At 41.2% G+C, this 24,253-nt stretch overlaps 2 protein-coding genes and 1 long non-coding RNA gene across 3 annotated transcripts; 1 reads left to right on the plus strand and 2 right to left on the minus strand.

Annotated features, from left to right (window-relative positions):
- Positions 1 to 283: 283 nt before the first annotated feature.
- On the minus strand, positions 284 to 8,917 carry dmGlut (Dietary and metabolic glutamate transporter). Its single transcript, XM_030383772.2, has 3 exons — positions 8,280 to 8,917; positions 2,254 to 2,888; positions 284 to 1,379 (listed from the first exon to the last, which is right to left on the minus strand). The coding sequence occupies exons 1-3, from the start codon at positions 8,317 to 8,319 to the stop codon at positions 558 to 560; spliced, it is 1,497 nt and encodes a 498-aa protein (XP_030239632.1). The 5' UTR covers positions 8,320 to 8,917; the 3' UTR covers positions 284 to 557.
- LOC149091635 (uncharacterized) lies at positions 4,464 to 5,361 on the minus strand. Its single transcript, XR_016196497.1, has 2 exons — positions 5,131 to 5,361; positions 4,464 to 5,071 (listed from the first exon to the last, which is right to left on the minus strand). It is a non-coding gene; the product is annotated as an uncharacterized LOC149091635 (long non-coding RNA).
- Positions 8,918 to 16,800: 7,883 nt separating the features above from the next.
- Positions 16,801 to 23,663, plus strand: Wdr81 (WD repeat domain 81). Its single transcript, XM_030383749.2, has 4 exons — positions 16,801 to 18,531; positions 18,596 to 21,021; positions 21,739 to 23,320; positions 23,382 to 23,663. Exons 1-4 carry the CDS (start codon positions 16,916 to 16,918, stop codon positions 23,614 to 23,616), a joined length of 5,859 nt encoding a protein of 1,952 aa, XP_030239609.1. The 5' UTR covers positions 16,801 to 16,915; the 3' UTR covers positions 23,617 to 23,663.
- Positions 23,664 to 24,253: the final 590 nt, after the last annotated feature.

Consider the following 24,253-nt stretch of genomic DNA (forward strand, 5'->3'; position numbering starts at 1 on the left):
TTTCTTTTCCATCTTCATTTTACATTTTGCAATGCAAATTAGGTACATGCTATCCTATTATTGTTTATTGTTTTACTTTTTGTGTTTTGCTAAACTAAAATCGCATTCTTTTTTTTTTTTTTGCTCTTTCGTTTAAATACTAAATAATAATTAAGAGAGTAAATTGCTGCAGATGCTGGTGGGAGGGGGGCAGGCGGGACGGGTGATTAGATAGCAGATCTATCCTAAGCATAACAGGCATAAGTTACATGGGATTAGTTAGGGCCTGGGAGGTTTTGTAGGGGGGAGCGCATAGCTGCAGCTAAAATCTTACAACTTACTATAGATATAGACATACATATATATATATACTTAGTTAGACAGCGCACTGGGGGCCGACATTTTGGCATACTATAAAACTAGCAATTGCAATAGATGATCGCACATTAACAATGTCTTCTGGCGGTTCCATAACAACAAAATTCTCGAAATTCAACAGGTGGACGAAAACATCACACGCACATGGTTGGGGTTGGAACTGAAGCACTTAGGCTATGGCACTTTGGATCTGTTTGGATCTAGGAGCTCTGCTCCAGGGCCTTCAATTTGGGCTGAGGTTTACGTTCTTCGGCCTCGAAGTCGACGCTGCGTGGCTCGATCATTGCACCGTTGAAGGGCTGCACTTCGCCGGACGCCCAAATGCAATAGATGACGGCCGTGATGAAGAGCACGCCAAAGGCCACCCAGAAGACGGTGCGCCATTCGAGCAGCGTGGCATTTGGTGTCATCACGCCCACCAGATAGGGCGTCACCACGCCCGTTATCGCTCCGATTCCGTTCGTGATGGCCATCAGAGTGCCAGCATAGTTGGGACTCATGTCCAGGGGACTGAGCTTCATGCCCGCATAGTAGGCGCCCATCAGGCCCATGCAGATGGTGAAGAGGACAACGACAAGGACACGATCGCAGCCGGCATAGGAGGCGCCCACCATGAAGATGGCCGGGCCGAAGGCGGCCAGTCCAGTCATCACCTTACGCGTGTTGGTCGTATTCATGATGCCACGACGAATCATCCAATCGGCCACAAAGCCGCTGCCCACCGACACGATCCACATCATCACATAGGGCAGGGAGGAGTACAGTCCGTTGGCCTTGATCGAGAACTGCAGCACATCGGCCATGTACTTGGGCAGATCCGTCACCATGATATAGAAGCCCCAATCGTGACCGATCTGAGCGCAGACCAGCGCAAACATCGGCAGATTGGTCAGGATGGCCTTCCAGGGTGTCGGCGGCAGATTATCGTTACGGCCAATTGTTCCAATCTCCCTGCTCAGATATTCGCGCTCCGAGGGCTTGATGAACGGATGGCTGTTGGGATCGCTGAAGCAAAGGAAGACCTGCAAGCAAATGAAGTACAGTTGTGTTATAAGCTGATCATATAACAGTTTAAGTACTACAGTTTTATTAAAATATGCTTATAAATACTTGCTACAATACTAAATCATTTTTTAAATACCGGATAACTTTAGCATAATCTTGAAATGGATTAGCTATACCCAATTGAGCTACAGACATTTTTGTTGTTTAAAAAAAGTGAATATAACTAGTTTATACTAGATTTTCAAAAACAAACAAACGAACAAAATTTACATAAAAATGTATGATAAATATTATAATGAACTTGTCGAAGAACAGGTTAAGAAGAAAAAATACTGGAATGAAGCAGATTGTATAATAAAGTCTAAAATATTAGGTCAAACAAAAAAGATCAGGAATTTCAACCAAAAGAATTGCTAATTTCATTCATGAAAACAAACAAATGAAAATGACATTGATGAATTTCAATTGTTGTCCTTGACTTAGTTAGTATTAGAACCCAATTCAAAATTTATATAATATAATACTAAAATTGCAGTATTAAAATACTAAATGACAGTACTTGGATTTAGATTCATGATAATAAAAAATTAAAATAACAAACTCGCAAATTTTAAAACTTTTTACTAGTGCTATCCATTAATAATAGAACAAAAAAATAATAATGTAATACAAAAATATAATAACAAAAAAAATACTGGACTAAGAAAAAATAAACTTTTTGAAAACAGTGTAGACATTTATTTAAAAAATACTAAATAAATACTAATTAAAATACTAAATAAATACTGCATTTTAAAGCTCCAGAATGAGCAGAAACTTTATAAAATAAAATACAATAAAGAAAATAATGATCTATTCTATATAAATATAAAAACTTGTGAGGATACTTACGAAGATGACAAACCAAATGACGCCAAGACCGCCAAAGAAGTAGAAGACAAACGGCCATTCGTACATGTCGAGGAAGACGCCCGATAGCAGGTTGCCCATAATCGTGCCCACCTGACCACCGCCCAGGACCAAGGCGCCCAGTTTGCCACGCTCGTTGGCTGGCACCCAGGCAGCGAGCAGGACACTCAGTGCGGGAAATGTGGTGCCCTCGCCCAGGCCCATCAGGACACGCGTCACAATCAGCCAGTCGGAGCCGCCCTGCTGTATGGCCAGCGGGGTGAGCATCGTGAAGACAGCCGTCGATAGAATGCCCAGGCCTAGAGTCCATTTGCCGCCAAACTTCTCGGCGAGCAGGCCGCCGGGCACATGGGTGACAATGTAGCCAATGTAGAACGAGGACAGAATCAGGCCCTGCAGCTCCTCGGACCAATCGTATATACCGCTACCAGAGGCGGCGCCATTATCCAAATCATCGGCTTCACAGATCGCATGGCCGCCATCTTCAGATTCCGTGCTGTTCTTCTTGATGACCAGCACTGTGATGGCCTGGGAGAGACACACACGCATCGTATAGGCATTCAGGATGGCCAGAAAGCCCATTATGGCCAATATCACACGTTGTGGCAACACAAAGTCTGCAAATGAGTCAAGAGTTCGGATCAAGTTTAGTTAATTGATTCTACCAATTAGTAATACAATTAAGTACAAAAGTTTCGTTGACGTCAATGCAAATTTGTGGGTGCCCAGCGAAGTGCACTAAAAAAAGTTAGCATGTGAATAAATCGCCAATTTGCTGGGCTGATTTTGAAAGTTATTCAATTAGAGTAGACAAATCAATTTTCAGCTGTTAAATGACAAATTAAATTTGATTGCTAGCTATCCACAGCGTACATATATATACATACATACATATATATTCATTTCAATTAGTCAGCGGCAAAGTTGTAATGTGTGCCAGGCACGTAATCGAAATTAGAATAAATAAATCAAGTTAAAATGGTCTAGTTAGCTACTAGATCGACTGGAATATACCCTGTACTCCCACAAATGGAAAAGTGGAGAGATCTGGAGTAATCTTAATTTGTATATACCATAAAGCTAAATCAACTTAGCTCTACAAACACTTAAGATGTGCTTAAGAAAGTGAAGATTCCTAACAATTTTAATTGATTTCAGAGAATTAATTGAACAAAATTATCAATGGTGTAACGATGTAAATTGAATAGAAACCTGATCATCGCGTGCTGTGGCGCACTCACTGGTAATGCCAAGGTTGTGAGACATATAGACAGACAGTTTGATGGAAAGAACAAGTACAAGGACGAACGCGATGACGGACAGACAGATTGATGGATGGGCAGCAAGTAGAACAAACAGAGTAGAAAGGTGGATAGATTTAATTACAGACAGAGAGAAACAGTATCAGTTAGATAGAAAGATAGACGGGCAGCCAGAAGAAAGAGAGACAGAGGGTCTGAGCAGAGGAGGAAGAAGGAGGATCAGGGAGATTGCGAATTAGACGGAAGAACAGATATGCAGACAGATAAACGGACATACAAAAAGAGGGACAGATAGAATGTCAGACGGATACATAGAAGAACGGATATGCAGTAAAAGAAGAACATACAGAAGAACGATATATATACTCCAAAGGTTCACCCACGCCCCATTCGTCCTGGACATGCCCTTTCACAAAGTCATCAATCCAAAACTTCCCTGCCTAATAAAAACGATAAATAGTGGGAAAAAACTGTGAAATTATTTGGCACTTGCATAATCTCAAATAAATATTTATGAATTTATTGTTAGTATGTATGATGTACTTTTCATTTGAATTATAGCCTCGTCTTTATGACGCCATATCATCATAATTTGTTAAATGAAATTATGTCTTGATAAGTTAAGAAATTCCTCTTGTTATTCGCGATAAGTTAACGTAGCTAAATCCGAGGAAGGAGTCATAAAAGCACAGTTGCTCAGCAATTAACAATTTTATTGTTCGGCTTTTAATTTGAAATTCAGAAAACATTCGTACGCACAAACATAATAAAAATACCAAACAAATTGATATGGCTCGATTCTTGAGATATTTCAATTTGGGAATGTTGCTTTTCTCAATTTGGTGGTTTTTGTATTTTATTTTATTGTATTTTAATTTACGAAATGCCAAGGTTAAATTAATGTTAAACGTGTATTTTTTTGAATTTTCATTTATTTTTTTTTGTGGCTTCAAAAACTGTTTTTTCAATAATGAGCTTTACAATTTATTAACACATTACGCAGTACACGTATACTAATAATAGGGGCGTGCGAGAGTTAACAATTGTGCTTCACAACGAGAGTAAATGTAAGGGAGTATACTGGTTTTACGGAAGGCCAGGCTTGTTTTGGATTTCTCTAACTATTCCTCTGTCCACAGCAATATAGACTTGGATATCTCCGGTGGATAACCAAAGATCATCAACCGGATCATCGTGAATGAGTATTATGCAGTCAGCTAAGCTCCACTGGACGCATGCCTATCTATTTACTCTTGATCGCTAACCAATTCATGACAATATTATTAGAGCAAGAATAAAAACAAAATTGAGTATTGTTGATGTGTTGATTGTCGCACCCATAATTATCCACGCTTCAGTCAGCAGCATCGGCATGGGCATCGGCACCGGCCGTAACACCCATTGCCCCTACACCAAACTCTGGCATCCCGGCCCAATTTCCAGCTGTCAGTTGTTAATTCAGTTTATAGGACGATGGGATTTTGGTTTAATTGAGAAAAGTAAACAGTAAATCTAAGCGACGTCACTCAGCTGCAATTCTATTTGGACAAGAAATTAGCACTCATAAATTATAATATCTATGTATATATGTATTTACGTAGTTCCAGTACGGACGGCAGACAATTTAATGATGTCTCAATATTTACCAAAGTGTTTAACAAATACTCGAAACGAAAGCCGACAGCCGGCACAAGATTTATAAGCAACACGATTCTCAAATAAAATACAATCCAATTACCAGGCACTACAAACCGGGAAAAGGTATTGATAAGGCGGCAGTGGCTCTATATACATAGATATAGATAGATATACATATACATACACACATATATATGGTATGCTTTTATATGTAAATGGGGCGCTAATCATATCATGGAGTGGGCCATAATTTACTCGATTCTAATCCTCAATCACGATTAGTAGCCTTCCGTCATTTGTGTTCTTTATTATGTATGCCCGGATGGGTTATCTGATAGCTGATAGCTCTGTAGATATGGTTACACTAGGCGCAGACATTTAGATTTGTATTATGCGATAAGCATAAGTAATTACTATTATAAACTATTAATGAGAATTACGTATAGTACATTTCCGCACTAAAAATTCATTAGTTAATGGAATAACAAATATAATATATAAGAACAATTTGTAATAATAGTTGCAAACGAGGTGTGTTTAAATAGTATTTACAAATTTAAAATTCAATATTCAAAGATATTTAAAAAAATATATATATATTTAAAAACTTCTTGAATATAGCTTGAAAAAAAACTAAAATACAATTTACTATACTTTTTGAATGCACCTCGTAAAACAATTTTGCTATTACAATAGTTAGCTGACTAGAATACAATATATTTGCAAGCTGCATATACTAAAGTTTTTTCTCTTTGCAATTGCATTTTAAGTGGAAAAACTTAAGTAAATTATGAGCTTTGTGCTGTGACAAAGATCTGAGATAAGCCCTAACTAACAGAGTCTTTATTTTTATCAGTTATTATGTATACTTATATATTTATATTGTGATTGGCGATAGCACGACATCATTTTTGTGCAATTTCTTCAGACACGACTTTTTACACACTCATTCTTGCGAAAATTAAGCACGAGGCTGAAGTACATTGTGTATATGTACATATATTTATATGATATGCGTGCACTGATCCAGTTCGACTGCGGATAAGGCATGGAAAAGTTGAAGAGTTCAATGAGTCCAAGCATGCATATCGCAACTATGTCAGGCAGAATCCAAGAGCTAAGCCTACGTTAGACCTAAATAAAGCCTATGTGCTATGTTATAGAGGCAATGACACATGCTGGATAATAAATCATAAGTGTCAAGAAACCCATTCAAACAAAAGAAAACTACTTAAGCACCTAACTCACGTTTACAGCAAAATAAAAACAAATAAACATTTTTCTTCCACTATTTTCAACCTTAACAAAATCATAAAGATTTGCATATGACAAATATATTCACTCGAGCTGAAGCTGATAAAAATATATAGGTATACATTCCAGTTGGAAGCATTGCAACATTTCGGAGATATATACTACATATCCATATATCATCTTAATATATTTATATGTATGTGCTTAAGTTCTTACAAAAGAAATGCTTGCCCAAGACTTTCAGTCTTATTATGAAGGAAGGGAACGCATTGGAGCAGAGTAAAAAAAAAAAAGCAGAGAAAGAAAACTCGTTTATTACATTGACCTTGCCCAAAAAAAAAAAAAAAGACAGATAGAAAATAAAACAATGGAAAGGAAATGAGCATTGGCTTTATAAGGAGGTCACCCGCTAACGCTAGTTGCCCCATTGAAGCAGCAACAGAATTTATATAAAGATATGTTTATATACATATGTACATCTACATATTTATTTTTAAATTTTTGAAGAGATTTTAACAGGTTGGTGATAATTGCTTGGGCACAACAAAAATTTTATTTGCAGCCTAATTGATTCGCTTCTTTTTAACTCGAGTTTGATATCTGCTAGATTTAGACTCTACTTTAGAATTCAAATAGTGATATTATTGCAGATATTACTATAAATATCATATATAAGTCGACAACGTTTGCCAGCACTAAAAAAAACTAGATCTGGAAACTAAACAAAAAAAGTTTTATACACTTTAAGTTTTTTGTATAGGCCTTAAAAAAATGTGCCGTTCAAGAGATGCATTGGTAATTTTTGTTTATATAAATTATTTATAATTTTGCAAATATATAATCAGCTTTATTTACCTTAAATATAAATATACGTAAAAGACGAGTTGCCTGGCATAAAAAATTCAAAAATTCAAGAATTCACGAATATATATATGAACACGTTTTGCTACTTTATTTGACATCGTTTCGATAAATTCGGTCATAAATTGCCAAGTAAGGTAAATACATGTCTGGGCTGTAGCTTAAATGTAGTATAAGTATATTTAAATATTGCTGTAGATATATAGAAATACGTTGTAGTTGAACAAATGGCCTGTGTAAAACAATAAGCCTCAATGCTGTGCACCCTACAAACATGCGTAGGCAGCTCTGAAATTCCAAGAACTCTCAGAATTAAGCACGGCTTTACTTTATTTATTTGTAATTTTTTATTTATTATTTATTATTATTTTTAATTATGTTGTTGTTTTTTTTTTTCTTTGAGTTGTTGTCGTCATTGTCTCGCCTTTCTTGATTCACATGCAAATTCGATGCCAGACATCGTCATTTGTACATAGAAATAGGCAAATTAGAGATCGATTGACCGCAAGATTATTGATGATTATGTTGACGCGTGCCTGGCATATAATGCTATACCTAAACAAAGATCAAACAGAATCGCATCCGTAACCAAAACATGTACGGAATACAAAAAAAAAAAAAACAATACAAAACAAAAACTGAATCGGAAGTGCAAATGCAGAGAAGTAAAAAATGGTTTGTCATTGTTTATTTTATGCGATATACATACATACATATGTATACATATATATATAAGGTATGTACACTTAAAAGTTAAGTTTGCATTCAATTTACTGTTTTTTTGTTGTTGTTGTTGTCGGTCAATGTCGGTTGAGCAATAATTAAACAAAATACATTATAAGAATGTCGAGCCAGAGTTCAACGAATTCGAAATCCGATTTGAGTTTGATTTCGAATTCCCAATTCAAAGCACAACACACACACACATACACTCAACAAGCATACTGCTCCCACACTTTCAAACACTTCCAATTGGATTCTTATTGCACTTACACTTTGATAAACTTATGCCCCATTGCGGTTGTTGTGTCATCTCAGCCGTATTTTGTTGTAATGTTAACAAATTCGACAGTTCCTTCGCCACGGTTACGGATTACGCTGCTCGCTGCGGCGAAAACAATTATAATTCACACTTTGGCCGCACAGATCCTCGGCGCACACGATTTATTTATTAATTCTGCTTTGATACACTTTTCACTTTTGGCGCACGCGCAACAGGACAGATAGCGAAAGCAAAACGCGACGACAGAGACAGCGGCAGACAGTGTGAAGCGAGGAAGCGAGAGAGATAGACACTGAGACAGAGAGACAGCGATGAAGAACCGCACGCAACGGCAACTCGAATCGAACTGCGCGCACGAGACTGGAATGTGCAATGAAAGTGCACTGGAATCACGCACTTCTTGTGGGCTTTTCTTCAGTCTTTAGCTGCTGCGCTGCTGCTGCTGCTGCTGCGGCTGCTAGTTTTGGCTTCTGCTGCTTCTTCTACTACTTCGTCTCTTATTTGGTGTGAGTGCTTTTACTCTGTCGTCGTTTATTGGTTTTAGCGGTTTTTCACACCACACGATCTACCGCGCTTTTGTTCTGCCTTCCGCGCACGTCGGCTGTTAAATTTCAAATGAGAAATTATTTCCACTGACTTTAGTTTATATGCGAACAGATAAGCGCTGCTGCTGCTGCTGCTGCGCAGCTCAGTCTGCTCAGCTGCTCAGTTGCTGCTGCTGCTTCTCTGCTCTGCTCTCAACTGCTGTTGAGAGTTATTGCTGCTGGCGTCACTGCCAGCGTCGATCAATGCGTCAAGGAATCGCAAGCTCTGCATGTACGTGTGTGTGCCGATACACACTATACGCTTATATAGTTTTAAGAGACCCCACTCATAAAAATCGCTATCTGGCCGAATTGCCCGTCCTCGTGGTCAACGACGTCGTTGTCGCCATCGCCATCGTCGTCGTGGACGTCTTTCACATGCTCCGTGCGTTCCCGCCCAAGGAACTTTATGTTTATATACTTCTCATTGTGTACGAACTCATTTTCGTTTCATTTAACTTTCGATTTGGAGCTGCATTGAATATTTTAACGGGTTTTCGCAGTGAATCATGTACTTATCGAACACGCGCTACAAATATTATAGAACAAACAACTATACTAAAGTACCCATGGCTCTACATACAAGGGTTTAACCGTAGCAAATGGTCATTAAACTTCAAATTAAATCAATTATATAAATGATACCCCTTACTAACATTTTAAGGCATGGGGTATACATGCCATGGAATAAATATATGGGCAAAAACTCTAACTAGATCAATCTAACACATCTGTCTGCACTCTAGAAACTACTCCCATAAAAATGTGAAATATCTATTTTTCTATACTAAACACACCTTAATTTTACTATCAGCTCTTCTATATCTACATAAATCGATTTACATATCTATTAGTTCAACATAATTATGGAGCCATACGAGTTAGAGCTATCAAATTTCACATGTTGATACTCATCTTGAATACAAATCATTTTTTTGATAAAGCAACATAAATGTAAAGTCCATTAGGCATAGTTAGTATTGTATATTAAGGGTACTCGGCTAGTCTGGAATTTCCCACGCGGGATCCCGCTTAATTACTTTCAGCTAATTTATGACGAGCTGTCAAAGAAAAGGTCCATTATCGAAAACAGAGTATTCAATACGTGCAACAACGTTTGCCGGCCAAATCTCTTACAAATACGAAACAAAACAAAATAAAACTAACTAGTACAATATTTTAGTTTTTTTGCTTTGTATTTTTCTTTGTGAAATGCAATTAAATCATATTTTTAGGCGAGGGGCGAGAGACAGCTGGAGACGGAGGAGGTGTTCGTAGCTGGTTCTAGCTGGGTGCTAAAGTGAATGGTTTCACTATTAGTTGAGCGAGCACGCTATGTACTACTATATAGCTAGTATGCAACTACATCTATAATTCTAACCAAAATTGGTTTACAGCAGTATTAATTTTGTTTTTGTTTTTGATTTTTTCTGTTTTACAATATTCGACATTAGCTTGGTGCAAATTGTTCGGTTTATTGCGGTTGAGTTATGATAGATACATTAGATATATCTAGTATATATATATATTAATTGCAAAAGTATTATTTACTGCATAGTTCTTTGAAAAGCGCTACTCGAGCTGTGGCCTAAAACCAGTAAATGAGCGATCTAAATGAATGATCATTGCCAGTGTTTAATTGTTATAGGCGCAACGTGATCCGTATGCCAAAGACAATCAAATACGAGCGTTATCTAACTACGTTAGATTTCGAAAACCTCTATTATATGTATTAACCACAACTATGTACATTTATTGAGATTAAAACAAATCACAATCGGCTTTGGATTATAGATTATTTATCAAGCGAAAGGCTCGGTGCTTGGCGACAGTTAAGTATTATGTCCTATATATGTATATACATATGTATATTTCTCTGTAAGTGTGTATTACCAGCGCTGCAGGTTTATCAGCCAAGTTTTTTATTTTATTATCAATGGCACACTTTGTTCAGGCTGTAGAGCAAACGAACAGCGATTGAACTTAACAAGAGTCTGATAATCAAGAGCAAGCACTTGACAAACTGCAAACTATATGATATATTATAATACTATATATATATGATCTATATGTATACATCTATGGCATTTCTAAGAAATATTTTTAAAAGCGCCCAAATGTGAAATGGCATATTAATTGATAATAACGGCCACTAATAAAACATATTTATTAATTGCTAATGCTATCAGTATATTTATGGTTCGCTCTCCTGCCCTCCCCAGCTAACCCTGAAGAACTCTACATGTATGTGGCTCAATGAATGTCGACAGCTTAAATTAAAGAGCGCCTCCTCCATTCAGACAGACGTATCAAATGACCCACGCATGTGACACAATCCAATCCCAAAACGATCTGACAGACAGTTCGGTTGAGCTGCGTGTGATGATCTTCATTGTTGTTGTTATTATTGTTGTTGCTGTTGGTTCTTCAATTGGCCTGCTGACTTGCAGCATACCAGATCATAAAGAGCCATTCTGCAATTGAAATTGAATTGTTTGTACATCATTTTAATCAACAAAAATTATGCCAAATATCCATCGAAAGAACATATCACACAAGTATGACTTATATCAAATACCCTATATATATCAATTACTATAAAACGAATAAACTATATTTAAAGTACTTAATTTTATTTTTCGGAGTATTATGCATATATTCTTATACTATAATTTTTTAAATTTATTTTTATTATATTTTATTAAATTTTTAATTTTAATTTATTTATATTTTATTTTAAAACCCGTTTTTATGATTTTTAATTTTAAATATAATATATAAATAATCATCAAAATATAAACAAATGTTTTAAAAACTTTTTTTATTAAATCTAATTTTTTATTATATTTAATTTTAGTTTTTTGTTTGTTTGTATTTGTTTTTGTTATTATTATTTTTTATTTACATATTTTTTATTGTTTTATTTTTTAACTGTTTCAGAAACGAATTTTAAATTTGGTTAATTTTAAATAAATATTTAAATATTGTTTTTTATGTTTTTATGATGCTGAATCATTTAACTAAAATATATATCGTTAATAATATTTTATATTAACAAGTCTCAGTTTCCAAAAACAAAATGTCACCAACATATTATATCATATATTTAATTATAATAATATAATTAACAACTTATTAATTTCGTAAAACTGTCTGGCAGCAAATCGACCAAAGCCCTCAAGTTAGGGTATTTCTGAAAATGAATGCAAAAGCCGGGTATATTTCCATGTAAAGTCCCAAATCCGGCTAAAACCGCTATCCTCGTGTCCATGACCGAAAATATTTCCGGCTACAACTGGTATGCCCTATATATATATATACATACATATAATACAAAAATGGGCTCAGACTGCTCATACTCTCAATATCTAACTTCCATTCGAGTATTTTGCGTTATTTATTCGAGCAAATTAATTGAGGCCTACGAAATGAAATGCCTTTATGGATGGCCGTCTATTTATGGCTCTGTCGCTCGTCTCGGCTAGAGTTTTGTCAATCAGTAGAGTGCGGACTGTGACCCTTTGAATTGATGGAACTGTAACTCGAACCGAGCTCCAATAGGCGCCGCATTGAGCGCTTGGGTCAATTAAGACAGCAGCGAAAGGCGTAGGCAAAACAACTCGAGGGCATATCGATTATGCCCTCGCCCCAAGGCAGGCAGACGCCACTGGTCGAGAAAGAGCTGCAGAATGTGCACTTGATTAGCTCTTCAAGTCAAAAGTAATGGCCCAGTGCAATCCCAATGTCAGTGAGAAACGTCTCCCATATTCAAGTGTCAACTGCGAATCACACTCTCATTTATATTGGGACAGGGCAAGGAAATCCCCCGCACAGCAGCTGGATCACACTTTGCTGCCATATGTCACTGTCTCTGTAAATATTCGTAATGATCATGATCGTAATCATAATTAAGAGATGACTTCAAGTGTGCACTGCTGCCCCTGACCTTGTTTCTCTCAAGAAGTTTCAGCTCGAATCGATTCTATATATGTATATGTATGTATGTATGTGCTTATAATATTTGTATTTAGGTTACATCGAACTGTGCTGAGGGGGAAAAACGAGAAAACTAGTTTCAAATTTAATTCAATTACAATATTATTCTAGCTAGCAGTAGTTAGTAGGTGATTAAAGCATTTTAAAAATAGATAAATAATAATTTACACTTTTCAGCTACAATTATTTGTATAATTTTATATGCTAATTGAAATTGAAAAGAAATACCTCAAAATCTTATGATACCCTTCATGAGATCTGTCGCAAAATATCAGAAAATAGTTTAGTTTTTATTTAATTTTTTAGTTTTTATTTAATACAAAATTTATCATTTGAGCTTCATAACAAAACTATAATAATTAAACATAAATCAATAATATAATATTATAATACAATATTTATGATATTATATTATAAATGCCAAATTATATTATATTATAGCTCCATTATTATATGTAAGTATATAATATTTTAATTATTTTTGTATATAAATTTCATATTGTTTTTCTTGGAAATTAGCAAAAGCTTTTGTCTGGCTTTCATGTTAATTAGCTCTACCACTATAATCATATTACATGATAATATATATGTACATATATCTAAAACTAGACTCTTAATCGTTTGGGAATTAACGAATACAAATTGATAAATAGAAATTCTATAAAATATGCCAAAAGTACGGGATTTTTTTTTTTTAATATTTATCTTTAGTTATACAACTAAGAAATTATGCCATGAACATTACGTGAACCGAAATAAAGTAAGTGAACAATTTTTTTTTTCAGAAGAGGTCATAACTCACGAGGGTAACCACCATACAAAGACAGAGAGAAAGAGACAGAGAGAGAAACCAGTTAATACTTAAGCAATTAAAAAAGCTTGCCACAAAGACAGCTATTGACATTTTGAGGGTCGCGGCCAGTAAAAGCTAGCACAGGTTTTCAGCAGACTTGCCTAGTTAGTTCAGATATTATCCACAATTTGGAATTGTCATGAAAAGTTGTCACGAGACTTGAACTACTTTGGCTGGAGTGGAACACGTACAATTGCCTATCTAGCTATCAAACTCAAGAGTTGACTTTAGTAATCTAGAGGAGAGTGCCAGCAAATTGAAGGCTGTCAACTAAAACTGAGGTGTTTATATGAGGTGTACATATGTGTGTATTGGAATCGGTTAGCACGATTTGATCTTTACCCTGCCGTTATGTTTTTGGTTTTTTTTTTTTTTTTCAATTATTTTCCATTTGATTGTGTTTTTCAGTTTAGCAAATGGTATTCCTTCAGCCGCATTATCTAACTTATGTACATGTCGTAAAGCCAACTAGAACTTGCTATCTTAAATATAGCGTTTACAGCGGTACTAATAGTAGTCTAATCTTTATAGCGCCAGCAATGACTTTTGTACCGCAGAGCATCGTTGACTTCGTTGACTTGAAAAAGGCTCGCACCGCACTCCACTGCAGCCAGAAGTAGATAAGATTTAGGGTTTCTATTTTCGACATGGGGCACAATGGTGAAGCATATATCCGATATAAATCTGACAGCATGTGATTCAGTTTATTGAAGTCGCACGCCGCCAATTCACCCATCTGAATGTAGCTCTAACTGTGTTTATTGTTTTTCTTTTGCTTTCATGTGAAATGGGTATATGGGCGTACTATCTGTGCGTACTCATGAAGGTTAAGCTATTTGGCTAGAGTCTTGAAATTGTGCATATATATCAATATATGCTGCTTAATCTTATCTTATAAGGTTGTAAGACATTTTTCATACACCCACAGAGTGCGAGGTAACTACGAAAATCTTGGTATTTTTTTTACAAATATTATAAATATTTGCTATACAATCCCTAAACGAGTATCATGCAGTCGTCTAAGCCCGACTGCAATATTCTTAGCTGTTACTTTTAGTAGGTGTGTCATCGAAATTCGTAATATCTTAATATCTTAATTGCGCCTGCGGCTCATTAATGGTTCGATTGCATTTATAGAGCCTTTAAAAACACACACACACACACATAAATTATATAGTGAATTTCCCAACACTTAAATGAACCAATTATATTATTTACTAATCAAATACAAGTACAACAAATATGATAAAGAATTTATAAAAAAAAATCCCTCAACTAAATCAGGGAGGCAAGCCTGTAAACACCTGTGCACAACACATATAATATGCATACAAAACAAAATTTAATATACCCAAGTCATTAAAAGTGTGAAAAGCCGTAAGAACCTTTAGCACGCAAATACTGTCTGTTCGCTTGTCAACGGAGTTAAATATTTAATTGAAGCGTTTGTGCGTTTAAATATTTGCTCGAGCGTTTCCTAATAAACTCAGCCGGATTCCGATGCAGTAGCTGGGGGCGTCACGCATTATGAAATCGCAAATTCAGGTTCATCTCTCATGAATTAATGTGTTAAAATATATGTATTTTTAGCCGGCATTTTATTAAGACGGAAGTGAAGTGCATTCGATGTCTTGTGATGTTTGAGAGTTTTCCTGATCATATCCAACTGTAGAGTATTCAATATTTGAGTATTCCTATCGAGAGTTTATTTGTCTGTCCATTAACGGTTTTTCTTCTATAACTGAATGACCCAGTCTTTACATTTACCTGTTATAATGGCTTCATTTGGTGGGCTCTACAGCAAATGTGTGATAAAAGTAACTAATTTAAATACAAGCACACACACACACATGCATAGCAATACGGACACACACACACACCAACGAAAGCGAGTCAAACAATGAAACACCTTGACCTTACGAACAGGTGTAATAATGTGCTCAAGTGAAGTTTGCCGACAGCAGGGCAAAAGTAAATAAATATTTACGAATACAATAATAAAAATAAAGGTAGCATAGAATCTCAAGTCAGCAGACGTTTGTTTATAAGATTAGACTGCCCGCGAGGCAAGCGGCATGTGAAACAAAAATCCATGAAGAAGAAGAATAAAGGAAAAGCATTAACAAACATATCCTGTTATCCGTTTTATTGAAATCTAAAATCAAATGGAACATGTTAAAATTCCTTTCAGCAGTACACTGGTAATAGTTTCATGTGCCTAATAATTTGTTTAAATAAAAGCAAGAATGCTTGTGTCTTGTTCACATATTTTCATTAAACTTTTTGCTTCATATACAGATTTTGCATACATAAGCGAATAATAATCACAGTTTGCTGATAACGAAGCGATGAAAGTGAAAATACGCCCATTGCAGTAGATTGCCATGCAATGAATTAACACAGATTACTTCTCTCATTTGCTGTTCCGCAAACAACAAACTTTATTTATACATACATATATATATTATGTATATATGTGTATATACTTTTGTTTTTCTTTGCGCGATTCTTTATAATAACAATAATATGGCATTGGCTTGTGCGACCAGTCAACAAGATATCATCAAGTGTTTTCGCAGCATTGTGGATGCTGTCGGCCTTTTGAACTCGACACAAATTTGTTGGCCATTGACCTGACGTCGAGTGGTTTTCTAAATACCCAGAAATAAGTCGATTTAACCTTTAACTGATGGCTTAGTGGTGAAAGTGTACAATGCTATACGTTTAACGTGCAAGATGTTTCAAGCTTAATAAATTTCAAGCGTTATCGAAAAATATTATCAATATTATCGAAAAATATATCAGTTAGTAATCGTTTTTGTTTGGTATTTTTTGGCCTCATCAAGCACAGCTGATAGTGTTGCGAAATATCGTGATTGACATTGCGATATATCACACAATATTTAGCTATACAATTCGAGCACTTCAAGTGAATGACTGTTATACAAAGGATATCTCTAATAAATCATAGCGACAATTTTATTATAATTACAATATTGTTATGATTATGAGTTATTTCTTTAATTAACTATTTAATTGTTATTTATACTCAAATATATCGTTTGGCTCATCCATGCTACCTATCGTACACAGAATTTGTAACTCATGTCCATCTCTATTTTTGCACAAGTCATATTGTTTTTGTGTTGAAAGTAACTTCATATAGTTGGAGGTGGATGTCGGAGGCCTAGACATGAGCGATAGCGACGACGCGATATGGCTAGAAATCGGTATTAATCCTCAACATGTTGTCTGTGAATCAGACGACGGCCTCTATAAGCTGATATGCGATAAGGGCTGGCTGCAAGCGTTGGAACGTCATCGAAAGCTTTCTCAATTCCCAGCCTGGCCCCAGCTGGATAGACGCGCACATCCCACGGGGCCACTGGAGCATCCCTGGACGCGCATATTGGTGCAAACTTATCGCAAGCAATCGCAACGCAAAGTCCATCCCTTGCCAGCAAGAGGAGCGAACGGTGATAATACACACTTCCCGCTGAGTTACTCACAAGCTGTAGCCAATGTAGCCAATCTCAACTTCAAGCAGCTGTGGGAGGCAGCCTACAAGCAATATGCAGGCGCTCACGTCAAGCAGTGCAGGTCTAATGCAGGCACACAGTCCAAGCAGATGTCAGCAAACAGCGGAGGATTTCAGCCACATGATGTGGTGCTCCGCGAGCTAATACAACGCATCTACAATTGCCCAGTGATACTGTGTCAACAGGAGGGTGATGGAATCTCTAACACTGATGTGAACTTGACGGGCGACTGTCATGCCAATGTGCTGCCCGCTCTGGTGGCCATCGAGACGAGCACACATTTCTGCATCTTTCACTATCCGCCAGCGCTGGAGTGCAGCCTTTATGACTGCATCAGCTACAGCCCCGCCCTGCTGGGCCGGGGATACAATAAGACGCTATTTATCATCTACCAGCTGTTACAGCTGTCAAGGTATTTGCAGTCGCAGGGCCTGTTCCTGGGCGATCTGCGACTGCAGCATGTGATGCTACGCGAGAATCTCTGGCTGCAGGTGCTGCCGCGCCTGCAGTGCAATTTACTAATGGGCGAGCAGTCGCCAGCGGTGGACATGTCGCCACTGAGCTGCCCCGAGTTGCCCAGCTCACCCGAACAGCTGCCATCCAGCAGCACCATCGATCTCAAGCTGGCCTACGATCCGGCTCAGTTCAATCTCCGCGAATACTGCGAAATGTGGTGCAATGGACAACTGTCCAATTTCGATTATCTAACCATACTCAACAATGCCTGTGGCAGAAGCCTGACGAATGCTGCCCATCACCACATAATGCCTTGGGTCACGGACTTTGCGGCCCGCAACGGCCACAACTGGCGTGATCTGACCAAAAGCAAGTATCGCCTCAACAAGGGCGACGTCCATCTGGATCTCATGTATACGCATGGCAGCCAGCACGCGACTGCCGAGGCTGTGACGCCTGTGGAGCAGCTGCAGGTGGCCCACCATGTCTCCGATTTTCTCTCGGAGATCACGTACTTTGTCTATATGGCACGACGCACACCTCAGTCCATACTCTGCGCCCATGTGCGACCCATTTGGGTGCCCGCCGAGTATCCGGTGTCGATACAGCGCCTCCAGGAATGGACGCCCGACGAATGCATACCCGAATTCTACTCGGATCCCATGATATTCAAGAGCATACACGAAGACCTGCCTGATCTGGAGCTGCCGGCGTGGGCCACATGTCCCGAGGACTTCATATGCAAGCATCGTGAAGCGCTGGAGTCGCAGCACGTTAGCGAGCGACTGCATCATTGGATTGACCTCAACTTTGGGTAAGCCATGCTAGCGCTTCAATTGGACACTCTCTCCTCACATGCATATTTCTTTCTTGTACAGCTACAAGCTGAGCGGCAAGGCGGCCATTAAGTCCAAAAATGTCTGCCTCAGCCTCGTGGATCAGCACTGTAATCTCAGCCAGCGTGGCATTGTGCAGCTATTCACGCAGGCCCATCCGCCGCGTCGGTATGTGTCGCCCTGGTTCAACAAGACGGCGCCGCGCATGTCCCAGCTCTATGGCAACAACATTAGCCACACCAACAGGCGCCTGGCCAGAAGCAGCGATAACCTGCACGCAGCCTCCAACAGCAAGAGCAGCGGCTCCATGGAGAGCAGTTCACCGCGCATGTCGCTGCGCCCGAGCGATGAGCCATCGGGCTCCGGCTCCAACTTCTACAATATGACCAATTTCATTGAGCTGCCGGAGCAATATAATCCGGCACTGCTGCTGCAGCAGCTGGAGACGCTGGAGACCTTCTATGCGCGCACCTTCCCACAGCAGCGCGCCCCGGCCAATCCAGAGGAGAAGATGATAAGCAGCGACTTGCTGTTCGAGCACAATTCGGCGGAGCATTCGTTCACGAATCAACTGTTCGCCTTCGATGGCGCAATTGAGACCAATTCCAAGAATTTGCTGGTGCCGCCGGCGCGAAGCCAACAGAGTCTGCAGCAGCTGCTGAGCGATTGCCGGACGCGAGAGCTGCAGGTGCTGGGCTGCCTCATTGTGGAGCTGTTTGCCATGCAGCGTCTGCGACCGCTGCTGACCAGCAACGGGCCGAGTGCGAGCTTCGAGTGCCGGCTGGCGGCGTGCCGCACAGTCACCCAGATCCACAGCCAGGAGCTGCCGATGCCGGTGCGTCGCGTGGTGCGTCAACTGCTGCAGCTGGAGCGCAACGAAGAAGATCCCATGCCGGGTCTACCCGTGCCGACGAGTGCGGCCCAGCTGCTGGAGCCGATGTTCAGCCTGGCGCTGCTGCCCTTTCCCAGTCACTACATTGCGGTCTATGCGTTTGTGCGCTCCCTGCACGCCTTCCAGCTCAACTTCGAGCTGCTCGACCTGCTCACACATCTCAACTGCAGCGGCGGCAGTGAGTGTGCCCGCTACACCGAGCTGGACCGGCAGCGGGTGCTCTTCGAGCGCAAGATAGCCGAGTGCAAGGTGATGTCCTCCTGTGCCCATGTGCGCCGCCTGCTGGAACCTCTCTCGTATGCCTACGAGCAGTTTGCACCCGTGGAGCTGCTGCTGCCCCACATCATAGATCTGCTGCGGGACGAGCGCACATCGATACTGACGGCCTGGAATCTCTTCGATCCCGTGGCGCAGGCCTTAGGCATTGCGCAGACGCAGCAGCATTTGCTGCAGCCCCTGCTGAAGCTGTACGACGTGGAGAGCAGCGCCCTGGTGGACGAGGCCAACAGCAGCACAAGCAGCAGCAACAACAATGGGGGACACTTGCGCTTCTCCTCGAGCAGCTCGTTCAAGTCTAGGAAATCTGTGAAGCTCTATCACCACAGCTTCCTGCTGCGCCTGATCGTGCGCTTCGGACTGCGCTGCTTTCTGCAGCACTTCATTGCACCACTTATCGAAGCCGTCGGTGGCTACAAGGAGCCGGAGCAGGGCAATGGCTATCACTACCATAGCGCGGGCAGTCGGCGCACCAGCAAGAATCTCAGCTATGCCGCCGAGGAGCTGCCAGTCGTACAGGCGGAGCCTAAGCCAGACGTTGAAGAGCTCTTCACATTCGAGGAGGATCAGGAGAACAAATCAATTGATTCCTTCGATATGCGTCCCTCGTCCACGGCCATTGCGGAGGAGGCACGCGAATCCGACGGCAGCTCACCCGACAAGCTGGCCATCAATGAGCTCATGTACGGCGCCAAGCTCTCGCCGGACAAGCTCTCACTGCAGAGCCAAGGACAGACGCCGCCAGCTGCATTGCCCCCGCCCTTGATTGGACCCCGCTCGCCCACCATCGAGATACCCGCGAGCAGCTTGCGACGCAGCTTCCAGCTGAGCGCCATCGATTGCGATATCGGCTCCAGGAAGAGCGTCGATAGCTTCGAGCTGATCAGCCAGGTCACCAGCACAGCGGCCAATGAGTCGGCGGAGTCGGTGCCCCAGACAGACCCCGAGGCCTCTGACTCACTGCAGGCGTCGGTCATATCGCGCATCTCAGAGGCCAAGGCCCTGCAGAACAATCGCATTAGCGAGATGAGCGCGGAGAGTCTCGTCTGGCTATCGCATCGCCTGGGTCCGGTGCTGACGGCTCGCCACATTACGCGCAATCTGCTGAAGCTGCTCTCCCTCTGCTACGTCGGCCAGGAGAATCTGCTGCCCGAGATGGAGGCAGCCAGCAGCAGCAGCAGCCCAACAGAATCATCAACAGATGCCGCCTCCAATCTCAATTACTTCAGCATTGCCAATGCCCGGGTCGTCGGCGATCGCAGCGCGGCGCGAGTTCTGGAGTGCCTCATGTCGATAGCGGGTAAGTCTGTGTGCATAATGATAATGATGATATCATCATCTATTGACAATAATATTCCGACATATTTATTTGTTAATCAATTTACTGGGCTTTAATTGAAGTTATTTCCCGGAAATTTCACACTTGCTTGACTCAGGGCTTAGTTACCCGCTTAAGTTCTAGTAGCTAGGCACATTGGACGTAGAGCAAGTCAGCTTTCAGTTGAATAATATTGTTTCCATGACTATGACTTTTTATTTATGTACAGTGGTTCGCAACCGGGAAAAGGAAATCTAAATTAAGAGAAGTATAATTCAACATTATACCTTGATTTCTCAGGGCTTAGGGCAAAATAACTTCTGATACTTACGTGATGACAAATGACAGTAGCAATCTCTCGAGTTTGCAAAATATTTTTAAAAATTTAATAATGATAAAAATAAACAGTGAACCACTGTAGAACGCCGACTTACCAATCGATGGTTCATATGATAAAGTTATTTACTTTACTTTAAATTTATAGAGCCTACTAAACTCTTTTTACTTAGAGGGATGTATACATAGGCATACATGTACTAATTTTCGAGGGAAGTTTAGTTAGCATGCCCTAAGAGGTTTTCTCACGTCGACTTCTTCAAATTGAAAGCCTGAAAACATTGGTGAAATATGCCCATATATACATATGTATATACTCCCTCAACACGTTCAACTTTTCCTGAAACTATTTTAATTTTCCAGCACTCTATGGGGAGAACTTCCTGCTGCTGCAGTACTTTCCACACATCAGCGAGCTGATTGGGCTCTGCTCGAAGCGCATGACGGGCAGCCTGGAGGGCGCCATCATTAGCTCGCTGCAGCTGGTGAAGTACATGCTGCCCTGCCTGATGGATGCCAGCATTATGGAGCACCTGCAGCACATACTGCTGGATGCCATCCTGCTGCCCATACTGCGCCTGCTGAGCTCCACGAATCTGCTCATGCCCAGCGGCTATCTGGGCAGGTCGGTGCTGGCGCGCAAATTCCTGGACGCTTGCTATGCGCTGAGCGTGCGAATCGGATCGGATATGACGCGGGAGCATCTGTGCCAGTCGCTCTTTGCGCCCTTCTTTCTAATCTTCAATAAGGCCTTCGGGCTGCCCAATGACTTTAGCTGCAATCTGGCAAATCTCTCGCTGAGCGGCGGTCCGGGGCAGCAAAAGCGAGCGCAGGAGGAGCTAAGGGACGTGTTCGGGCCGGAGCTGGCGCATACCGCCTACTTGGCGCTGCTGCGCTTCCTGGGCGAGTCCATAATGAAGCGCACGCTGAGCAACATGGAGTTTGTGCTCACGCTGTGCCACGAGCACGAGCAGCCAGCCGCTGGCCAGGACACGGCACAGCTTAGCCAGTCGGCCAATCGGATCAGTCCCGTGGATGTCACAGATGCAGCGCCCTGCGAGACGGCGGCGAATAGCTTCGGCACCCAGATCGTCGGCAATCGGCTGCAGGTGCCCAGCAGCAGCATGGAGCTGCTCGATATGGTGGCCTACAAGCTGGACCACATGCCCAGCACACGGCACCTCAAGGGCAACTGGCTGGCCTACTGGCGGCACGAGACGACGCGCAGCGAGAAGGACAACCAGGCGCTGAATCTCAAGCAAATTCGCCTGCAGTCCTTTGTCGGCCACACGAACTCCGTGCGCGCCATTTACGCGCTGGAGAACGAGAACAGCTTCATATCCGCCTCCAAGGATAAGACGGTCAAACTGTGGTCGCTGCGCAGCGAGGGCGATGGGCGTAAGAGCACCGCCTGCCAGTTTACCTATACGGCGCACAAGAAGTCCATCAATTCGCTCAGTTTTCTGGAGTCCCTGCGCTATGTCGTCTCCTGTGACTCGGGCGTGCATCTGTGGGATCCGTTTATAGGCCGACCTCTGGCCATACTGGATGCGCCGCGGCATAGTGCAGTCACCGTCGTCAAGTGCCTGCCCTCACATTCCCCGCTGGTAGTCGCCGGCACAGCCGAGTCCACGGTGCGGATCATCGATGCTCGCTGCATGCAGTACGTGAATGAGTGGCGCGTCTGTCATGCCGCCTTGCCCAATGCCACTGTGCGCTGCCTGGCGGTGGCTCCGTCGGGCAACTGGCTGGCCGCCGGCCTCTCCTCGGGCGTCATTGTCCAGCTGGACACGCGCACCGGCATCGTGCTCAACAACTGGCGACCCATGGAATGTGATCTGCTGCAGCTCACGGCGCCCAGCGATCAGGTGCTCATCAGCTCGGCGCTGGATCACAGTCTGGCCGTGTGGCATGCCCTGGACGGCATTCTGCACTATCAGTTGAAGTAGGATCAACCTTTCCTCTTTACAGAATTTATTCTAATATAATTCTTTAATCCCTTCCAGACCACCGCCTGAACCGGCCCACTTCCTGCAAAGCGTTGGCTCCTCCCTGGTCTATGCCACAACTGGGAATCGTGTGGGCGTCTACGCGGATGTGGGCAACTCTCATGCCCTGCATACCATTACCAAACTGCGCTCCGAAACGTTTCGGGGCGTGCTCACCTCACTGGCGGTGTTGCCACTTAATCGAGCTTTCCTTGCCGGCAACGAGAGTGGCAACATTGCTTTGCTCTGCTAGCGGAGCTGATATTACTAAATTTAAAGACAATTATATATACCTATATACATACATATATTCACACGCCTATACATATATTAGTTATAGCATTGAATGGCACCAAATATTAGTTTAATACAACTAAGGAAATTATTCAATATACTCATTCGGCACTTTAGAGGTTCATAGTTAAGCTGCATTTAAACAACGGCTAGATGCCCCAATTCGATTCCAGAACAAAATGTGTATTTCAAGTGCTAGACTTAGGTAATCAATATCTATATTGTATTAAGTGGTAAAGTATACATAATAATCTACATGTTTGTAACATGCAAATAAACAAACAAATATTTCAAATTAATGCTTTCATTTGGATTATGCTAAATTCTATTTTAATAGACAAGCGAAAGACACCTGCTCTTTCAACAGTGCACGCTGAACTGACTGTCCAAATGAACACATCTCGAATCCAAGTGCACAATTGTCTATGTGTGTGTGGTCTCAGCATTCATTACCGCTCTTTCTCAACATGATTCGGATAAAGAGAGTGAAGCGTATGTGCATGTGTGTCATCTATTAGAATAAGCTTTAGATTGGGCAACTTAAACTCTCTCCCATGTAAGTGACAAGTAAATTAACAGAGTCCGAAAAGTGAGCA

The sequence above is a fragment of the Drosophila navojoa genome, chromosome 3 (genome assembly GCF_054131105.1).
Source record: "Drosophila navojoa isolate 15081-1374.11 chromosome 3, UAZ_NAV_1.0, whole genome shotgun sequence".
Lineage (NCBI taxonomy): Eukaryota > Metazoa > Arthropoda > Insecta > Diptera > Drosophilidae > Drosophila > Drosophila navojoa.

Coding starts and splice junctions, on each gene's coding strand:
- dmGlut (XM_030383772.2), bottom strand. CDS start 8,319: ATGACACAACAACCGCAATGGGGCATAAGTTTATCAAAGT. Junction 2,889..8,279: donor GGGCATAAGTTTATCAAAGT/GTAAGTGCAATA, acceptor ACTCATTTGCAG/ACTTTGTGTTGCCACAACGT. Junction 1,380..2,253: donor TCATTTGGTTTGTCATCTTC/GTAAGTATCCTC, acceptor ATTTGCTTGCAG/GTCTTCCTTTGCTTCAGCGA.
- Wdr81 (XM_030383749.2), top strand. CDS start 16,916: ATGAGCGATAGCGACGACGCGATATGGCTAGAAATCGGTATTAATCCT. Junction 21,022..21,738: donor GTGCCTCATGTCGATAGCGG/GTAAGTCTGTGT, acceptor TTAATTTTCCAG/CACTCTATGGGGAGAACTTC. Junction 23,321..23,381: donor ATTCTGCACTATCAGTTGAA/GTAGGATCAACC, acceptor AATCCCTTCCAG/ACCACCGCCTGAACCGGCCC.